The following is a 21,272-nucleotide window of genomic DNA, read 5'->3' as shown; positions in this document are numbered from 1 at the left end:
TGGGGAGGGGGCGGGGGGGGGGGGGCAATGTCTTCAGAACCCCTGCTGGAAATTACCCCGACTGCTTGGCTGTGCCTCTGGCTGCTATTTCAGCCGCAGTCTTAATTCGCTCCAGCATGTGTATCGGAAATTTACTGCTTCATTTCGCCTTGTCATAAAGGAGAACTCGGCAACTGGCTTTTCTCATCCTGCGTCCACTTCTCACTCCCTGGCTTCTCTTTGCTCTCACGCTAATGCTGAGTGATTGACATTAGATGTATGCCTTTGACAGTAACTGCTCTCTCCACGGTCCCAAAGGGAACCACCGAATGTTGTACCTACAAACCACGTGCGAAAAATGAACTCGTTCATTCAGAGTCCTTTACCTTCACAATGTTTGCCGTCTCCTTTATAGCCCGACTTGCAGATGCACTTGTAGGATTTCAGTGTGTTCTGGCAGATGGCGTCGATGCTGCAGTTGTCAAGCGCCTCTGCACACTCGTCCACATCTAGGAAGAAAGAAAGAAAGCGCTTGGTGAGTCGATCTTGCCACAGAAAAGAAAATCCATGGAACCCTCAAATGATTTTCACGAGTAAAACGTAAAGCAAAGAGCGCAACTGAAATGGACAAAGCATCAATATACATTTATTGATGGAACTCGAAACTGCTTTCAAAAGCTTCTTTAACGCAGAAAGCAGGTCAGCGTTACTTTTCTTTGAACAACTGTCAGGTAATTTAACATCTTCGCCTTCTTAACGTGTGGATAGAAAAAGTCGACACACCCGTGTTCAAATGCCAACTATTTGTGACATGAAAAATGTAAACATCAGATCATGATTAATCATTTTATAACTTTCTCCACCGTTAATGTGACATATAACCTGTATAACTCAACAGATTGTTTTTTTGTATCTTTTCAAGAGGGATGTAAAAATGAGCAACTGAGTGTGCGCACTGTAATAACCGGGATGCGGCTGTGCTCACAATTAACCATTCACATTCAAACTCACATTAAATGGAAGTCAGAACACACCTGGCACCCCCAATTAACCTAAAATACATTTAAGATGCTCAAGTTAGCCTTACTGACTATTTTTGTTTTTATCCATTAATTAATTCCCTCCACCCATTCTAAGGCCCCACATCCATCTGAATTCAAAAAGCCCCAAAACATCATGCTGGCATGAGTATATGCTCCACTGTAGGAATGGTGGTCTTTGGATGATGAGCGAGTTCACCCTTGGTTTCACTGGCCCATAACACACAGATATTTAGAAGATTTTGTTATGGTACAATGAAACCAAAGTTGAGCTATTTGGCCCTAATTCCCCCCACAATATGTTTGGTGCAAGCAAAACAATGCTCATCACCAAAAGAACAGTACATGTACAGTGAAAATATGGTGATGGCAGCGTTATGTTTCCGGGCTGTTTTGGACGTGGGGCCATAGACGAGGTGGAGGGAGTTATGAACAGTTCGTCCATTCTGGCAGAAAAAACTCCAGGCTTCAGTTTGAAAGCAAAAAATAAATAAATAGAGGCACTTGAAATTGTGGCCGGAGTATGCTGACTCTCATTAAGCAAGAGTTGGAATGCCATTGGTTAAATCTCAACAGAGCCATATCCTCGTTATGAGAAGGTGTGCAAACTTGGGCGAGCATATCATTTCAGTTGTTTAGTTTTACTTCCTCTCTTGAAAATACTTTTTTCTTTTAATGTATCTTGAGCTGTGCAGGTTACACAATGGGTTACATTCATGGGGGAAAAAAATTGAAATGATTGATCTTGGTTTGATTTTCTTATATCGGAAGAAAACGACATTTTGTGTCGTCTTTTTACATCCGCTGTATCAGATTAACAATCTTCATAACCAGCACTATAAACCACATAGCTCAAATACAATCTTCATCGAGACTTTGTTTGGTGCCACATTAAGCAGCCTCACTGAAAATTAAGAGTCTGTTGGATTGGCATTTAAAAATGGACATGAGTTGCGCGCATTAAAATAAATGTCTCATCAACATGGCTATGATTCTATTTTTTGCAATATTCATCATGGTCAAACATGATTTGACTGTATGCAATCAATGTCCATACTTGTTTTCAATGTAAACCCAACAGACTTTGTGATTGGTCATTCATGTCAGATTAACTTTTCACTGGTCATTGGTAAAGCTCATCATGTAACAGGTTAATAGAAACACGAAAATTGAATGTATTTTATTTTTTTAAGGGCAAACCGTTGAATGAAAATAATGAAGATCATTTCACCAAAGTACATATTTACACAATACTGAAAATGTACAATGGAAAGGATGTTCTAACTCTATTTTAATTTGTGACGATAACAACGACAAGAACGACAACCAAAAATATAAATCGTCAAGGCTGGATGATGTCAACTGCTGCTAATCTCAAAAGCTAATGTAGTGCAAATGATGTCATTGAGATGTGGTCCTTAAAATTCATGAGTTGACACAGCATTCACAGTTCAATGAGCCAGCAATTAACGTGTACGTGTGTGGGCATTTAGCATGCATGGTCAAATCCATTCACTGAAGGTGTTTTATGTTCCGATTTTTTTAAGACTGGACCAAAGACCACAATCAACTACAGCCCATGAGCAAATTAAAAACACACACACACACACACACACACACACACACACACACACACACACACACACACACACACACACATAAACTTGCAAACAGCAGTTGGATTGTAAAAACCCAGACAAACCAATTAGACACCTGCATCACTAATCTAAAGGGAAACTAAACGCAGACATGTTTAAAGCAAGACTACATCGTACATGCCAGCACTAGTAAAAACACAATACTGTGATTAATTTTGCATTCATGGAACTAAATGGGATATTTCACTCAATGATAAGGCAGCGACGTGTTCGGCAAAATACTTTTCAGCCGCAGATTGGAAGTGACGTTGAAGCACAAGGAGACTCTTCTACGCTGACGTCACGCGTGCAAAGGCGTCCACGTTCGAGGGCGCGCTGCCAAGGGCGCACAGTGACAACAGCGGAAAAATAGTTGCTAAATAAATCCCTTTTATGTTCACAAGCCACAACAACGGGGGACACCTGTGCAGTTTACGGTTACTAGAGTCACTCGAGAAAAGAAATTATTCCTTCCGCTACGTCAGTGAGTGTAAAAAAAAAAAAAAACTAAGGAGTTGAGTGTAAGAAGACGAGCGCAACGTCTGGTAAATCTTCAACATGACCACTTCAAACCATCAAAACAAAACATATATCACTTTACATGAGGTACTTTTTTCTTTTCATGTTCAGTGGTTCATAAAATATACCTTTGATTTCAAAATGACGCTTACCTATTTGCATACACATTCAAGTTTTATTCCACATTGCCATTCAACGTTAATCTGTTTATTGCGTAGGAATACATATATTGGACACAAACAATTTAATGAATGACTTTTTACACTATTAGTGATTCATGAACTGTGTCAACCAAAAGCAACATGCAGTACCTCTGCTCCCACAAGACAATGATCGCTGAATTGAAGGCAGCAAACGTCCTTCACCGTCCAGACACGAAATAATTGTAAGACGCTAGGCGAGGAATCGATGTTTTCCCGTCGTCTTTCCCTCCAACCAACTCCACTTTTGCACGTATCAACTTCACACAACTGCTTGCAATGTATCGATGTAATGAAGAGGTGTCCTAATAGGGACCTTTTTCACAAAACAAGACATAAGTAGACCGATGACCGATAACGTAAAAAGTGGCTCAGACTTCTCTTCGTGTTTTCTTTTTGCTTGTGGGCGCTCGAATATAGTTCCAGAAATTAAGCATTGCGGGTAAAATGGCGTCAAGGGCAAGGGTCAATAATACGGGATATTGAATGGTAGGCTGAGACGGTGTTGAGAGTGATGGTTTTAGTCATTTAATCCTGTGTACACCACGGCTGGGATGGAAAACATGCAGCAGGCCGGCTAACAGACAAAGTGTCGTGAAGAAATCCAGACCCAAATGAAGCAGGCAGGAATTGCTGAGCAGATATCACGTCTTAATTCACACTCAAAGAGCTAAAAATGGCGGTCCCCATAAGCAAGTAAATGTAATGACATGTTTGTTTGTTTGCTAAGAAGGCTGTATACTAAGTAAACAGCGGCTGACACATTTGAAGGATAACACAGTTCTGACATCTTTAGGGCCTTTAACTGAAATGTTCCGTTTAAATTGTAAATTTCTACAGTCTGAGTAATTCGGGTGAGAATGTGAAAAGATAAGCATGAAAACAAATTCAATCAGATGCGCGGTCAGGTCTGCCTTTACGGAACCCCTAATCCAGCCAAATCCTAGCGAACTAGCCCAGGTGTTTAGGATTACCCCTCGGCACACAGGGGAAGGGCAGTTTACATAGGTTCCAATATCCACTCTTATCACAAGCCCTCTGCAGGAGCCGGCTGATCCCACTGGGAAATGACCTGCAACATAAACCCTCACGCTTAGCACATTGCCTTTTCCTGGACGACACAAGGTCTGCTGTGGAGACGAGCCCTTTGCAGCAATGCAGAATGCTCGCACGATCATAATCATAAACTGGAGCAGATCCGCGATGCATTTGGTTGCGACTGTAATGGGAGGAACAACATCAGCAAATTATGTTCTATGAAAGTTTACTCAACTTGGTTTTACTTCAGCAAGAACATCCAGCTCCGAGGTCAAAATATAAAAGGGAGACCACTGTCAAAAGACTGATGACAGTAGAGATGAATCACCTGATTATTTCGCAGATGAAACGATTGACTGTTAGGCCAGAATGACAGTGTAACAATATACAGCGTTTAAGTTGGTGACGCGTTCCCGCCCTCAATATTTTCTTGTCTAAAAAGGATTTTAAAGCGCTGTGCAAAATGGAATCCCGTATGCAGTCGGGGTGGTCGTGGCTCCCCTCCTGCCAAGTTTCCTTCGGGCATTTGAGCAATGCAGAAGCTCCCCCGGATGCACTATTGATTTATATTATGTGAAAACAATAAGACATCTCCTGTGGTGTAGCCTTGGTCTTTAGTCATCTGCCTTCCCAGAAAAAAAAAAAGAAACCACATGAGGAAGTCTTGTTTTTAATGTGGAATGTATTCATTACTGTAATTGTCATGTTTGTCGGCGCCAGTGAAGACTTTTTATGCTCCGACTCTCGCAAGGTCAAACAGAGGCAGCTCCGTAACAGTAATCGAGGTTAAAATCCATTCTTGGCCTTTTTGTTGCATATTATACGTCTCGATTTTCGAACACTATCAAATGACCACCAAGGATTTAGGAGGGGAATAATCAGCTCAGAAAGATCTTTTTCAATCCAATTTCTTTGCTGTCCATATTTTTCATCAGGTATCACTGCCTGTGTTCATTATGACAGAAACGCACAAGTACTGTATCTTCTTGTTTCCGGCGGAGCAATTGCATTTAGAATATCTTTCCACGTTTGCTGCGATGCGCCCCTTTGGCTTGTACTGAAACATTCGAAGAAGTAAAAACAGAAGAAAGTAGATTGAGTGCGGCTGTGACAGTCCTCCAACATTCTATGGAACGTACCGGACTGCCGACATAGTTTGGACTTTAGTATTTGATGAAACCACCCAAACCGGTTGAATATGGGACTATGTGCAAGTCATCAAAAAAGTCCCCCTCTAATCAATGACAAATGGGAAATTTGTATTACAGCCGCATCATTTTTTTAATCTGTCACCAAAGGAAATGCCAACCACCAGCCAAAACACTAAACATTTTTTGCAGTGACATGAAAATGACCAAAATGAGCTGGGTGGGAAGCCAAGTGAACATTTGACCACCCTGTTGCCTTTGGTGTTTGCTGCACAAATGGAAATAAACACTGTAATGCCAGTCGCACGAACTTCGATCATCGTCTCACAAGTTATTGTTTGCACGTACCCATGAACGAAAGAGAATTCCACTGGACAACAAAAGTTGCATATGCTCTAAATTTCTTTGGCAAGGAAATAAACATGTCAGAGTCAATACATCCTTTGGTGCAGTCTGAAACCAACATTGCCGCATGCTCAGTAATGCCGCTCTGGTAATTGACTCATGCCCAAGATTAAAAGATTGGGTTTTCCCAGTGAGTTTCTTTCATTCTTTTGTGTTGAGGAATCATACTTGTTGGGAACAACTTAGGCCAGAGGAGGATGAAGCCAATGCACTAGGACAAGGCCGAATAAACAAAGTCAAAACACACACCAGAAAAAAAAACAAAAAGGAGAAAGGGCTGTTGGGGAAAAACCCAATCATATTCAGTTGAAATAGTTTCCTCCAAAGGACGGCTTATTTTCCATGAGGATGCCAAAGCTTTACTTATTTCTGCACATTTAAGACAAATTAGCTTTCCGTTTGAAGGAACTGGATGTGACGTGCAACATGTCGGATGTCAAATGTGCCATTTGATTAATTTGAAATCAATGTTCCACAAATTGAACTGACCCAATGAAAGGTTTACACCCCATGTGTCCTAAATGCGTAAACCAAAATTATATTTAAAAAGGTTACAAAATGAGGACTATTATCCATTAATTTTCAAATTTCACATTTCAGTTATTGCCGTGAGCTCTGGGGAGGAGGTGGGGGGCAAAACTCGGCTGAAATTTTCCCTTCCGTGTAATTTTATTCAAACAAATAATTAATGGATAAATCTCAATTTCTAGTCAAAAACAAATAGCAGTGCATTCAAGGCCATATAAACAATTTAATAAGTACAGAGGAGCAATGTGAAATTATGTGAAATCAAAGTTGCTGCTAATTTGGCAGAGTGGCGGCTTGCGCTTCTGTGTCACTTGCTTTGAATTAACTCTCGAGTGCCCATATTTTTAGTTGTTATATCGTTCTAAATTTAGATTGGTGGCGGTTGCACTTTAAATGGTGTTTTAAAATAAAAGCATTCCGTGGTTGAGTGGTTGAATGACAAAAATTGAAATATAATTTTTTGGTTTTAGATAAATTCAGAATAAGGGGCAATAAGAACTTGAAAATACTCTCACTATTTATGTTGAACTAAAAAGTCAAAACAACAACAACATGAGGCTCCTTTTTTTTTTTTTTTTTTTTGGTGGAGAAAATTGAAAAATGAATAAATCTAAGTCTGTCACCAAGATGTAAAATTTTCTATTCTGTTTCTGTTACTACTTACACATACTTATTATTTTATTTTATTTGCTTTCAATCTTAGTTTGTAGGAGGCATATGTGACATCATGCATGCTTTGATCATGGCGTCTCTGATCCGCTGGCGAAAGGAGACCAATTCTCTCCTCTTTCATCTATAACCGCTTCAAAAAACAAGCCGTATCTCGGAATAGTTATTCGGATTGTATTATCGTCAATGTTTTACATTACGTATTCTTTGTGTCACTGATATTTTATGTTAAATGTTCTGTGAAGTGCTTTGTTACAGCTGCAGGTCGTAAATGTTTTGTGTGAGACAGGGCATGAGGAGAACTTCTCTTTTTTACTTTTTACTTTTTATAACACTGGTCATGTGGAAAGGTGTGAAAAACCTCTGTCATGAAGCTAGCACATCTAATTTGCCTCACGAGGTAAAGTTATCTATATCTATCTATCAGAATGGTGAACAAGTGCTTAGCATGTCTGCGTCATAGTTCCTCTGCTTTGGATTTAAATTCCAGGTGTTCTTGCTCCCTAACTCCATAACCTAGACCAGGCAAATCTATATGGGTGGCTCTAGTAAAGTGTGGTCCAACTGGATGGCCCGGATCATTGGAAGGTAGCTCCTGTGCCTCCAAAGTAGCACTGCGTAAATGACGGACAGAGTTAATTTTCAAAATACAATTGGTCAGTCGTCCCAGGTTTTCAACTGGATGTAAAGGTAGTGAAGATGTTCAAGTGTAAAAAAATATTTAATACCACTGAGTGCTTGGTGTTCAAATACCAAGCGCTCAAATAAGAAACAATGGAGTACCATGGCATTCAACAATCTCTTGCGAACAAAGGGATGAGTGAACTATCATTATTTATTCAGAGAACACTGCAGGAAGGCTTAACTTAAAGTATATATCATTTTGACCTGGTTTTGAACAAGTTTATTTTTGGGCACTCGTGTCACACTCCTGAACCTCACTTTCTGAGAACCACTCACAATTTTTTTGTAGTTGTCGGTGGTGTTTTTAAAAAAAAAAAATTCATACTTAGTATTAAAGTACATAATCGAAAAGTAATCAAGTTACATTATGTTATCATGATGGTCGTCTTATGTTACTAACTACATTTTCCAATAGGTAATTTGAATCAGAATACATTTTTGAAACAACCCTCCCAGCCATTCTTATTGCCACGTGCAAGTCTGAGCTTCCTGTTATGAGCTGCTCGCTACGGAGGTGAGACCTTGTCAGAGTTGCTATTCCTCCCTGATTAATTAAAAGGGCTGGGGTGAGAAGCATGTTTAGCAAGGTGGACTAGTGGGGGTGTTAGCAGGAATAGGACGCGGAAGGGAGAGTGCGAGTGTGTGGGAGAATTGTAGGGTTGAAGGTGTGCAGTTCAAACATAGGGTAGTGTTTACTTTGAATGCTGAGACCAGTGCTGCTTGCTTTGCACCAATCCTGCCTGCATCCAATACACAACCTACTACCCCCAACTCTCCCTCATCACCTCTCCTTCAGGTCAAAGATAGACTTAGAGATGCTGGGATACCCTTGGCTTGACAAGGTTCGGGAACTAACCAATTGGTGTTTGGATCCCACAGATGGGAGACAGAGATAAAATATGTAACAAAAATATTTATTTACAGAAAACGAAGACGCGACAAAATACAAACAAATCGCTGGCAACAAAGTGCCAGAAGAAGCATGACATGAACAAAAAGCGCTTGCAAAAGGCAAGGCAAAAGAAGAAACCAAGATTAACTAATAAATGAAATGGCAAGAGTCCCAATATATGTAACAAAATCAATAGATAAACACTTGGCAAATAATAACTTACCAAATGTGAATGTAAGCCGACAAGACTGATTTTGAACATGAGCAAAAGGTCCAGAAAATATCGCCTGAGGCAAAATAGCGAGCAAGGTCAATAATCCGACAAAGAACTTGACTGCTTGACAGTCCTTAAATACAAGACAAGGCTTGATTAGAAAACCACACACAGGTGTGCCACTGAAGAGGAACACCCTCCACTCCAGCTGGTGCTGAAACAAAACAAATACACACAGGAAATGACAGTACCCCTTCCCCCTACACCCCCTCAATGGACACCCCTTGGCGGACTACCTGGCTTGGATGGATGAGCGTTATGGAAGTCTTGGAGGAAGGGTGGATCCAGGATCCAGGAGCGGGGGACCCATTGACGGTCTTCCGGATCATAGCCTTCCCAGTCGACCAAATAGTGCACACCTCTGCCTCGGTGTCTGGAATCCAATATTGCTTTGACCACGCAAACAGGGTCTCCGTCAACAATACGAGGAGGAGGTGGAGGAGTGGGCGGGGACTACCAGAGCTCTGGACTCCAAGGGCCTGAGCAGCGGTACATGGAAGACAGGATCGACCTTGAGGGTAAGTGGAAGGCTGGGCTTGACAGCAACAAGGTTCACAATCGCTTCCAAGTCAAAAGGTCCGATGAATCTTGGTCCTAATTTGCGTGAGTTGCACCCGAGATGCAGATCCCGTGTGGAGAACCATACCTTTTGTCCAGGAAGGTAATTGGCTGCTGGGCGGCGTTGGTTATCTGCAATCAACTGATTGCACTCAGCGGTGCATGACACGGCTGCTCAGGTTTCCCTCCAGACATGATGGGCCCGCTTAAAATTGAGCTGTAGAGAGGGAATGTCCACTTGACCTTTCTGAGAGGGAAACAGAGGGGGTTGATAACCGTACGCGGCCGTAAATGGGGACCAACCTGTGGCAGACGAGACAAGGCTGTTGTGGGCATATTTGAGCCATGATAGCTGGTTGGCCCATGATGTAAGTTGGTAGAGTCAAACACAGCAGAGGGCCATTTCCGGGTCCTGGAATCTTTGACCATTTGTGAGGGTAATACCCCGATGACAGGCTCGCCGTGTAGGGCTTTGCAAAAATTCTTCGGGACAACTGGGCTCTTCGATCCGACATAATGACGAAAGGTAGATCACGGAGGCAGAACACATGGCGGATGAGCAGCTGAATGGGATCCAGAGATGACGGAAGTTTGGACAGGGCCAGGAAATGGGTGAGTTTGGAAAATCGGTCTATTACAATAAATATGACTGACTTTCCTCTGGAAACATGTAAGCCAGTTATAAAGTCCAAAGAGTTTTGTGACCATGGACGAGACTGCACAGGCAACGGCCGAAGCAATTCAGCCGAAGGTCGGCATGAAGGTTTGCCACAGACACAAGCCAAGCAGGCCCCAAGAAAGTCTGTGATATCTTTCTTGATGTAGGGCCACCAAAATTGTTGATTTATCAGGGATAGTGTATAGTTGATTCCCGGATGGCATGTGACTTTAGAGACATGCCCTCGCTCTAATACCTCAGAACGAAACACTTCTGGTACAAATAAACAGTTGGCAGGACATCTCTCAGGAACTGGTGTGTTTGTTTTAGCCTCCATGATCTGTTGCTCAATCACCCACTGTAGCATACCCACTATGCACTGGCCAGGCAAGATAGCCTAATCTGGCTTCTTCCACAGCCGGATCGTGAAGTCGGGAGAGAGCATCAAGCTTTTGATTACGGGAACCCTTGTGATAGGTCAGCGTGAAATTAAAGTTAAAGTGGTTGAATAGCAGAGCCTATCGTGCCTGTCATGAGTTCAACCGTTTTGCTGACCGAATGTCGGCCAGGTTCTTGTGGTCAGTGAATACTGTGAAAGCTTCCTCGGCTCACTCGAGCCAGTGACACCATTCACGGTTACCCACATCATAATTGGCTTCGGCAGGCTGAGTCTTCGGGAGAAGAAAGCACAGGGTTGGAGTCTCTGGTTGACCAGGGATGGATGAGTAAATCCTGCGGCGAAGTCACTGGAGATACACTCCTTCAGTGCTTCATGCTCTGGTTGCAATACAAAAGGGAACTAGGAAGAATAGTGTTGGAAAGAAGTTCCATAGTGCAATCATAAGGTGAGGAGGTAGCAACTCTTTCTGGAATTCCTGGATGGATATAGATACCTCCCCTGACAATTCGAGTCTCTTGGAGTTAGAAGGATGGCTTGAAACCTGACAGGACGTAGAAGAACCTGGGCTGATCTCATGGATCTTTTCTGTACCGGAGTTAAGTCCCTTGGTGCTTGATTTATGAAGACCAAGTTGAGTAGACACACGGGGTGATCGCAATGGTCTCGTCGGACAAGTGGCCTCCTGATGACCCAGTAGACCGCAGTAGAAGCAGGATCCAGTCTGGAACGCCTCCTCCTCTCCTCGGGCTGAAGTCGCCCTCCACCTAACTGCATGGGTTCATCAGTGTCTCTTTGATGCTCCTCTGAAATTCGGCGGTCTCTGGTTGGAAGATCGTGTCTTCCCAGGATCCATCGGTCAACACTGAGGGTAACGATCGATGCTCTGGACTATTCAAACCCGCGTTCCCGGTAGCTCTCCCTCATGCGATTGTCTAACCTAATCGCCAGAGCAATGAGCTACGTAAAGCAAAGTCAGCAAATCCATTCTCTGTGGCCAGAATGTGAAAAGCAATGGAAGAGTCAGCTACCGATTGCCAACCGTGACTACAATGTAATAACCGACCTCCGGCCTGGAGTAGTCAGCTACCGATTGACGACCGTGACTCCAAGCTAATAACCGACCTCCGGCCTCTCTTCCCTGAACTGCGTGGTGGGACACCTGACGTAACTCTGCAATAAATTCAGGGAAGGAAGACCCGAGTGGCAAGAAAGAGCCAAAAAAGTACGATATTAACAAAAAGTTGCAAAAGGCAAGGTAAAAGAATAAACTGAAATTCACTAATTAACGAAATGGCAAGAGTTCCAATACCCGTAACAAAATCAAAAGATAAACGCTTGGCAAAGAATAACTTAGCAAATGCGAATCTAAGCCAACAAGAGTGACTACGAACATGAGCAAAAGGTCTAGAAATATCAATTGAGGCAACAGCGAGCAAGGTCAATAATCCAACCGAGAATTCGGCAGCTTGGCAGTCCTTAAATACAAGACAGAGCTTGATTAGAAAAGCAGACACAGGTGCGCCGCTGAAGATTAATGCCCTCCACTCCAGCTGGTGCAGAAACAAAAACACACACACAGGACATGGCATGGGTATAGCTTTGCTCATGAAATAAGGACCAGCTGCAAACAGTGCAGTATATTAGACACTAGTGTCCATTTCCATGAGTTTCTTGCAGCGGGGGAGTAAGGGGGGAGATCAACTCCATGCAAGGTGTTCTCAGGTTCGCCTTGCTGCATATAATTACTTGAGAACAAGAACTGTAATTACCCATCCCAGCGCCACACTTACACGTTGCTTAGGCTTGTGGTCATCCAACGATGGAGGTAATGTCAAGATAATTACGTTAGGAAAACGGGAATAGACCAACAATTGGAATCCATTTATAACCATGCCAAACAGTTTGAATGCGTTTCTCAAACATATCAGGGAAAGAGCTGATGGAAAAAATTTCGATTGGATGAATGTTGTGTCTGTCACAACATTCAAATCAATAAGTGGAAAAGTAAACTAAAGAGTTATATCTGAACAAGCAACCCCTTTCTCGTGCAGGAGTCAATTGGGGTAAAACAACCTTCATGTCAAGAAAACTCTTCAGTGCTTTTCGTTGACTTTCTTGAAATCTATTCCAGTTCTGATAAAACTGCATTACATTATGACATCTCTTTAAGAGCTGCAATGGTAGGTAGGGTTGTTTCTCAATGACAGTCAAAAGCTGCCATTTCTGTGTCTTTAAAGAGGAGGCCAGAAAAAGTCCTGATGCATCATCATCTATTGAGTCAGCCCATTTCTTACCTAAATGGAATGGTAATGCATTTTTGGGATTTTTTTTCCCATCCATGCAGCCATGTCGTCCATTTATATTTAAATAAAGGGGGTCATTTCTGATGCTCTACTGTGACAACCTACAAAAAAAACGAAAAAAAACAAACAAACAAAAAAAAAAAAACGTGCTAAAGAATGTTTACAGTACACCATGCGCAACTTATCAACTGTGCTTCTAGTCACTTACCCAACGAATGAAATTGGATACACAGGAAGAGGACATGAACCATGCCTGGCTGTGTATCTTCAAAATGGGGTAGATTGACCATGCCCAAAAATGGTTTGATTAAATGCAGACGTCAACACGGACACAAAATTTAGCATCTCGCGCCACCCCACCCCACTCTAGTCTCGATTGCCTTGAGCTAATGAAGGGCCACACTGTTGGCTGTCCAGCCAGCCTTGTGAATAAAAATATCAACTGCTTCCATTCGGGATATTTACACTCATCCTTCACACACTCTAAATGTTGAGGAATCATGACCACTGACTGATCCTTTGCGTTCAAGAAAACTGTGATCACTGCTTCAAACGCCTCAGCCCTCCCTGCTTATGTCCACCAACCATGAAGAAAAAATAAAGAATATCCCAGTTCAATTTTAGAGTTGACTGTGTTAATCGACCAAAAAAGCATTACTTGTCATCTAAACTGTGCTTTTACCTTGTTTAAAGAAAATTAAAAAAAACAGGTGAATGGATGAGTGGCCTTGAAATAAAATCATCAGCACTAAAACCAAAAGGAAGTGTTTAATTCAACATCATGAGTACACATCTGCTCAGTTTAACTACGCATCCGAGATATATATTCACACGTGCAACCATGACCAAGCTGTCAAGGATTATGCATAGCTGGGTTCACAGTTCATCTTCCATCCTCTGCTCTCGCACCTTTTTCAACCAGCTATCCGGTTCCTCTCACTAGAAGCGTTAGTGCCAGGTCAGCACATTTAGCTCTCTCGTGACTTTGGTGGTGATATCAGAACAGGAGCATTTCAACATGTTCAGACACACTGGCTTTAGGATGTGTTGATGGCGATTCAGAGAGATTTACTTCAGGGGAGAGAAAGAAAAAAATAATCTCGGACAACCCGCAGTGTGGCGCCTGTGGTAATTGCCTGCAGGTCAATTTGCGACCAAACACTGAAGGCAGCATGGTGTCACCCTGAATGACTGTACAGCGTTTGATGTTTTGTGACCTCCTGGTGCTCCTCCAGATGCAGCTGCTGCCAAAGCCTCAAAGACTCATATGATTCAATAGAGGGTCAGACTGACAATTTGGTTGTTCTCCACAATCATCTAACAGTTTACAAGTGCACTTGACTAAAAAAACTTTAAATATAGACATGAATAGATGAATACACACCACAACGACACGTTCAAAAGCTGTAGAAGTCAAATCGAGAATTGCACTTGAGAGTCTTGAAGCTCTCAACAGGAATGCCAGCACTTACTGCACCTTGAAAGGTTGCCTGGCGAGTCCACCAATCTTAGGCAATTAGAGAAGTTGCCATGGCAATGACAGACACTGTTCTCCTTACATGGTGCAAAAATACTGTGCTAAGATTGGCCTTTGGGCAGTTATTAGCTGATAGGAGAGGGAGTGAGACAAATAAACACATTTTTTTCTGAATGGTGGCTATAGAATTTTCAGTTTTGGAAGGTGACTTAAGTCAATCAGCATGTATTGTATTGTATTGTATTGTATTAAGTGACTTATTCCCCATTTGAAATCAATGTAAGGGTTTGTGAATTTATGACAAAACCTCAAGATCTATGAAGATGCTGGAAACCTCAAAGGACCTCTTCATTAAAAGCCTTTGAAGGTTACGTTACAATGACAATGAACTCGCCACATCTCTGCAGTTTTAAAAGAATCGTTTTTTTGTGCCTTTGTGCCCATTTTTTCCTTTTTGCCATGCAGTCTTAATGAAGCTCAGACCCCCAGTCCACTTCCAGATGCAAAATATTTTTTTGCAATAATTAAGGGAGTCCACAGATATAAATATTTTTTGAATGGCATGACACAGCGCAAGGGCTGATAGAAAAATATGTACCATACTGAATTGTTCAGTCTAAGCATTTCGCAGAACGCTCGAGCTGGAGTGGCAAGAAATTAATTTGTAACTTAATTTTTCAGCTTGTGTGGCACATGTCCTTAACAAATCCTTGGCCCGTGCAGTTTATTTGATATGGTTGGAGGGTGGCAGTTAGTCCAGCTGGACACTTTATATTCGTACAACAGGAGTTCACTGACACGACATGCACTCTCCCCCCCTGCACACAGCAATTACATTCATTGGCGGTCACTTTCGCCAGCTACGGTACCAACTATAAAGATGGCAACATAGCAATTACAGCAAAAGTGTGATATTTTTAGGTTTTTTTCTTTTTCCTGTCAAAGCCAGTTACAAAGTGAATGCTTCTCTGTGTGAGTTGTGAATCAGACTTTTGAAATGAAAGGTTCAACCTCCTGGAAGTGACTGAATGAGCACCTCATTTAAAAACCGTGAGACGCGACAATTAACAAGCATCGGTTTACAAGGTCGCATGAAGTGTTTCATGGTGCGGCTCACAGAGCCGTAGTCCCTTTCAATGATGGATCATTGAAGAACAGGAGGAATGTTGCATTGAAGCTTCAACTCTGTGGTTGTGACACATACAGTCGAGTAAAAAGTAAGATGAAGAATTTTGACAATTTCTTAACACGGAGTGAAATGATAAGCGGTTTTATGAGAAAATTGACAACGTTTCTTTCGCAACAAATGTGGTCTTGTTCCAGTTGTGCCATCATGCTACTGTTCCACCACTGCATGCTATTGTAAGAGGTACAGAACGAGCCCACATCCAGAGGATGGCTCAGCTTTTTTCCCATGCCTTTGTCCATTGAGGACCTCAAATTCATTTCGAATGACCCCCACCACCACCACCACCTCCACCCTCCATGCCTTGAATGCACTGGTGAGAACCCACCAAATAAATAACTTTGCTTTTTCTTTTCTTTTTTTTTATGTGGACTCCTTGATGTATTGGCTTGGATTTTCCATTACTCAGCAGAATAAAAGCATTTCCTTTCACTTCCAACAGTAAAGCTGGCGCTCGCCGTCAGGAATGTAAACATGCACAGTCTGTAAACAAGGCTCTCTGTGACCCCAACCCCCTTCAAACATCACTGACCACAACAAGACTAGCCTAATGACGTCCCTCTCTGACCCCCAAGCCGCTCCCCGCCTCAATGCTCAAAGAGCGACACGGCCACATTATTCAGCCCACAGGTGACAAGAGAAAGAGGATGAAGAGAGCCTCGGAAGATGACAGCCCCACTCATATTTCTTCGAGATCCTCAACATGTCCCATCGGTGAGTAACAGAAAAAACAAATGTGGGCTCTGCGGTGGAGCGAGGCTAGAGGGGGTGCGGGATTGGGGGGAGGGGGGGGCAGTTGAGAGGATTAATGATCTGCTGCAGCTGGCTGAGGAGCGGCGCAGTGATTCCTCAGTAAGCGCTGGTGGGGTTGGAGGGGAGAGGGGGTGTGAGAGGTGAGTTTCAGACTGGAGGGGACAGAGAGCCGTCAACACCACCTCCATCCTCCGCCGACACCGACAGCGATGCTGTCAGCACGCCACCGCATCTGCACGCAGGACAAAGGCCACTGACAGGGTGAGAAGAAGATGGAAGCAGGGGAGTGACTTTTTGTCATTTCAAACACAATGCCACAGTGCAGAAATGCATCCCAGGCCTCATTTAGAACATCTTGTTCAGATTAAAGCTCGACAAACAAACAAGCTAGTTTGAGAAGTTTCTACACCCCCCCCCCCCTCACTGACGCCAGTCAATGTCGTACTTGCGTTCGCTCCCTGTTCAATTCAGGATGCCGTACAAAACGTTAACAGTCACTCACATAGCCCTTAATAGTCTGGATCCTCCACACTTAGTGGATTTGGTGTCATTTTATCATCCTCTTAGGTCACTGTGCTCTACGAACTGACCTTTACTTGTATCGTGTTACTCACACAAATATAAAAACTAAACATGATAGAGCCTTGCAGTCCATTGTCCCCGAATTGTGGAATGCACTTACTGTACTTTTGAAAAAAGAGCTGTCTCTTCAGTGGACATCTTTTGTTTGTTTAGGCTGGCAATTGAGGAGACTAGATTGGTTTTTCTACAATTTGATATTTGTATTTGCCCACCCTAAATGTGTGTGCATGTGCGTGTGTTTTATATATATATATATATATATATATAAAACACACGCACATGCACACACATTTAGGGTGGGCAAATACAAATATCAAATTGTAGAAAAACCAATCTAGTCTCCTCAATTGCCAGCCTAAACAAACAAAAGATGTCCACTGAAGAGACAGCTCTTTTTTCAAAAGTACAGTAAGTGCATTCCACAATTCGGGGACAATGGACTGCAAGGCTCTATCATGTTTAGTTTTTATATTTGTGTGAGTAACACGATACAAGTAAAGGTCAGTTCGTAGAGCACAGTGACCTAAGAGGATGATAAAATGACACCAAATCCACTAAGTGTGGAGGATCCAGACTATTAAGGGCACCGGTTGCCAGGCAATCGCAGGGCACACACAGACGAGCAACCACGTTCACACCTTGGAACAATTTAAGTGTTCCGTTAACCTGCCATGCATGTTTTTGGAATGTGGGAGGAAACCGGAGTACCGGAGAAAACCCACGCAGGCCCGGGGAAACCATGCAAACTCCACACAGGGAGGCCGGAACTGGGATTGAAACCGGTACCTCTGCACTGTGCGGTCGAGGCGCTAACCACTGGACCACCGGGCCGCCCATCAACGTAAGTAAATGGGAATTTTGCAACACACAAAATGTGTGTGTGTGTGTGTGTATATATATATATATATATATATATATATCTATTTATACACCTTTCTATATATATATATATATATATATATATATAAATTTATTTTTATTTTTTTTCAATAAATTGTGGCTTCAGTATTTGCAATTTTACCATACAAACTATATGAAGTGAAGAGTGACTTGAGTGATGCTTTTCATCAACAATATATGAGTATAAAATGGTTGAAAAGGTAAACCATATTAAATGTTGCATAATGTTCCGGTAATAAGAAGAACTAAGTGTTGAGGCACTTCACTTGTTCGATATAAGTTCAAGAAGGATTTTAAGAACTTTAGCGAGCCCAATAAATATGAAAATATTCTCAAAATCACATCGTTTCGAGAAAGCTAAACTTCAGTATTCAAAGTCTCTTGTGGTAAATATTTGCAGGCTAACTTATCATTGGAACAGATTTAAAAAGCAGAACAAGGCGGGTTTTATTTCATCACATATTTTGTCAAATAGTGAGCAGGGGGGCGGCAGGTGCTTCGACTACGTTTGCCGAGCTAAGACCCTTGACCGAGCCAGTCAAAGTGTGCTCCTTCGCAGCTTGTGCATTGATGACGCGAGGCAGCTCGGAGCTGCGACAACTCATGCGACTTGAGCAACAAGTTGGTCATCAACACGTCGACTGACACCAGAGATGTGTTTCATCTCAGAACGCACGACCAAATGTGGTGGCACGCCCGCTACTGTCACTCAACAGAGGCGACAGACAGAGACAGGGAGAAAAAGCTCACATTCGATATACAGCACTCCAGCACCACTCTTGAGTTGAAAGTCACTAGTTTTCGCATTTGAAGTAATAATAATAATAATAATAATAATAATAATAATAAAAATAATGAACCCTTATTTGGTTCTGAAAAGTCTGTAAAACTAGCACTAAAGTTAGATGGAAACACTGGGCAACAGAACTATTCTAAGGAAGTTTGCAATTTGATTCGAGGTAGCATTACGTGGGGTGAAGAAAAAGAGAAAAGCACGACAGCTCAACGTTGCCCATTGAAGGCAGCCGAAAAGAGGAATATAGGTACATATCTGTGAAACCCGTTTGCATTTCCCCACAAGGCAGGGAGCGGCAGAGGGGGGAAAAATAATTTTCCAGGGCAACTCAAGCTTTTCCAGGACATTTTACTTTTTTCTAATTTTCAATGTGTTTTCCATGACTGGAAAATTGGTCAAACATTTTCCAGGGCTTCCAAGTCATGTGGGAACTCCACAGTAGCATTAATTAAGAGAGACCAAGTCCTCTAAGGGTATAACATAATATTAAGGCACATTAGGCACAAAAAGGCACATTAAAGATAAGGTCAAGATAAGGTAAAACAAACGTTCGTGGGCGTCTTCCATGGTGACAATAATTAGATGACATCAGTCTGAAATGCTCCCAACGCTATCACCATTTTGTCTTTCTTTGAAGCATTTTTCTTCATGCTCCGTAAACTGCATGCCAAAGATTTTTTTTTTTGTTTGAGGTGAATATGACAATGCAAAATGTCAATACAGCGCAAGTTCGGATTTTATTTTTTTTAATGGGCTGTATACATTTGCTGTGCTCTCATCAGGGGGGGAGAGCCATGCGCAATTGCACATATGTTAGAGGCAAATATTGTCCAAAATAAATTATTGCACTTAATGTTAATTTATTATTCACTAGTTTTATTGGGGGGGGGGGGTTGTTGTTTGCTTCAAACCTTTTGTTGTTCGGTTAGAATAGCACATCTTTTATACATGCATTGTAAAATGTATCATCAAAAATGAAATATATTAAGGGCATGTATTTTGCCTATATGCACCTACTTTGTCCATAATGAAAATAACATTTTGTCATGCGTCTGGTCAAGAAGTGCGTAGTCCTATGTGGTGCCCCAGTATCACTGATGATAATTTGTGGCCCCCTCCAGCATTTAAGTGGCCGAACCCTGTTATAGACCAATAAATTAGAGTTCACCATGATTAAGACACCAGTTGACCTATTACAAGCCAGTGTGCCATCAGCATGATGTGGAAACTTATAAGGTGACATGAATACATGGGACATTAAAAATATACCCTCGGAAAAACCGCAGCGGTGCTGTGCTCGCTCTTTCACTTAAATAAGCAGCTAATTAATAGCAACATGATTATTAGCCCAAGTGATGAATGAGATGAAATTGGCATTTTCGATTACGGTGTAAGTCAGATAGCTTTAGGACAGCATCTTTAACCCGTGCTGGCAAAGTGGAAAATGTTGTGGTTATACATTCCAGTGTTTAGGCTAAAAGTGAGTGACACAAAAAAGGCTTGGTCGTGCCTGCAAACATGGAGCTCATTGCTCGCACTGCAAAATTCATTGAAACTGTGGCATCAAAAAAGCATGTGTGCCTGCGAAGTGCAGTGATTTCTATCCATTCTACAATCACTCATCGCTGGCGTACACTCGAGCTTGTCCTCAGCGCACACCCACTTATCAAAGTTTTGTTGTGAATCAAACAGCGTCGGCCTTGGACAGTACAGTATTGTCGAGTGTGTTCGCCACTCAAGTAATGGCAAGATAATCATCTCAGCGCTTTCTGAGCTGCTGTGTAACAACACGTACAGTGCTCTTGGCACGCCACTTGGCAAGCAGATGATTTGTGTGTGCGTTTGCTGAGTGGGTAAAGTGACACCGGATTGATCCCCTCGGCTCATTCATCATCGGCGAGTGACCGAGGGCTGCCCTGAGGCGCGGCCCATCTCAGGCACTGCATGCCTGCCCTGCACACAGAGGCAGACACAGACTAAGACTAGCTTCTTGTCACAAGAGAGCACTTTGTTTTGGATGAAGGGTGTGTACAGGTTAGGCACTCATCTGCTTGAACTGAGAAATAATATTGTGGCTTACAATTCCTGAAAGCCAGAAAGAATCCAAATGAGGAAAACATTGTCATTGACATTTTCCAGCAGGCATTTTGCTTTCATTGCTTTTATTTTAATTTATAGGTCAGGGGGATTGTTTCTTTTTGAATTGAAAAATCACCGCAAGGTAACAAACAGACAATATTAGCAGAATCATTGTCACAATGTTTTCTTCATGAGAAGAAAGGAGGCCGGTTGAAGACCATCACATGGTCAGCCACACGGCATATTGACAAAGTCGTCATGTCTGTTTTGTCATGGAAAAGCGGGTGGGGGGGGGGCACATGTTGAAGACCCGAGCTATGTGCTACAAGTGTCCAATCAGCTGTCAGAGGAGGAGGGGGGATTATACTATCAAAGGGGCAAGCCTAAAGCTTGATATAGTAGAAAATTATATTTTCTATAAAAAATGTCAAATTCAGCAAATCACCATACATGCGGTGTTGTATTTGCAGGCATATGTTCATATAAGGTATATTTTTAGAGATGAGTTTTGTACAGTACTGTATATATATATATATATATATATATATATATATATATGCATGCCAT

General features: G+C 42.2%; 1 protein-coding gene across 4 annotated transcripts in view; it reads right to left on the bottom strand.

Moving 5' to 3' along the window:
• Positions 1 to 21,272, bottom strand: part of LOC109528337 (signal peptide, CUB domain, EGF-like 3) — a 95,190-nt gene that overhangs the window by 68,490 nt on the left and 5,428 nt on the right. For all 4 annotated transcript variants that reach the window (XM_019890765.1, XM_019890766.1, XM_019890767.1 and 1 more), the window contains exon 2: positions 366 to 488. In XM_019890765.1, the coding sequence (XP_019746324.1) occupies positions 366 to 488 (123 nt within the window). The remainder of the gene's footprint in view (positions 1 to 365; positions 489 to 21,272) is intronic.

Source organism: Hippocampus comes, unplaced genomic scaffold, assembly GCF_001891065.2.
Source record: "Hippocampus comes isolate QL1 unplaced genomic scaffold, H_comes_QL1_v1.1 scaffold174, whole genome shotgun sequence".
In the NCBI taxonomy this organism is placed as follows: domain Eukaryota; kingdom Metazoa; phylum Chordata; class Actinopteri; order Syngnathiformes; family Syngnathidae; genus Hippocampus; species Hippocampus comes.
The sequence above is the reverse complement of the archived record's forward strand: the minus strand, read 5'-3'. Positions and strand labels throughout refer to the sequence as shown.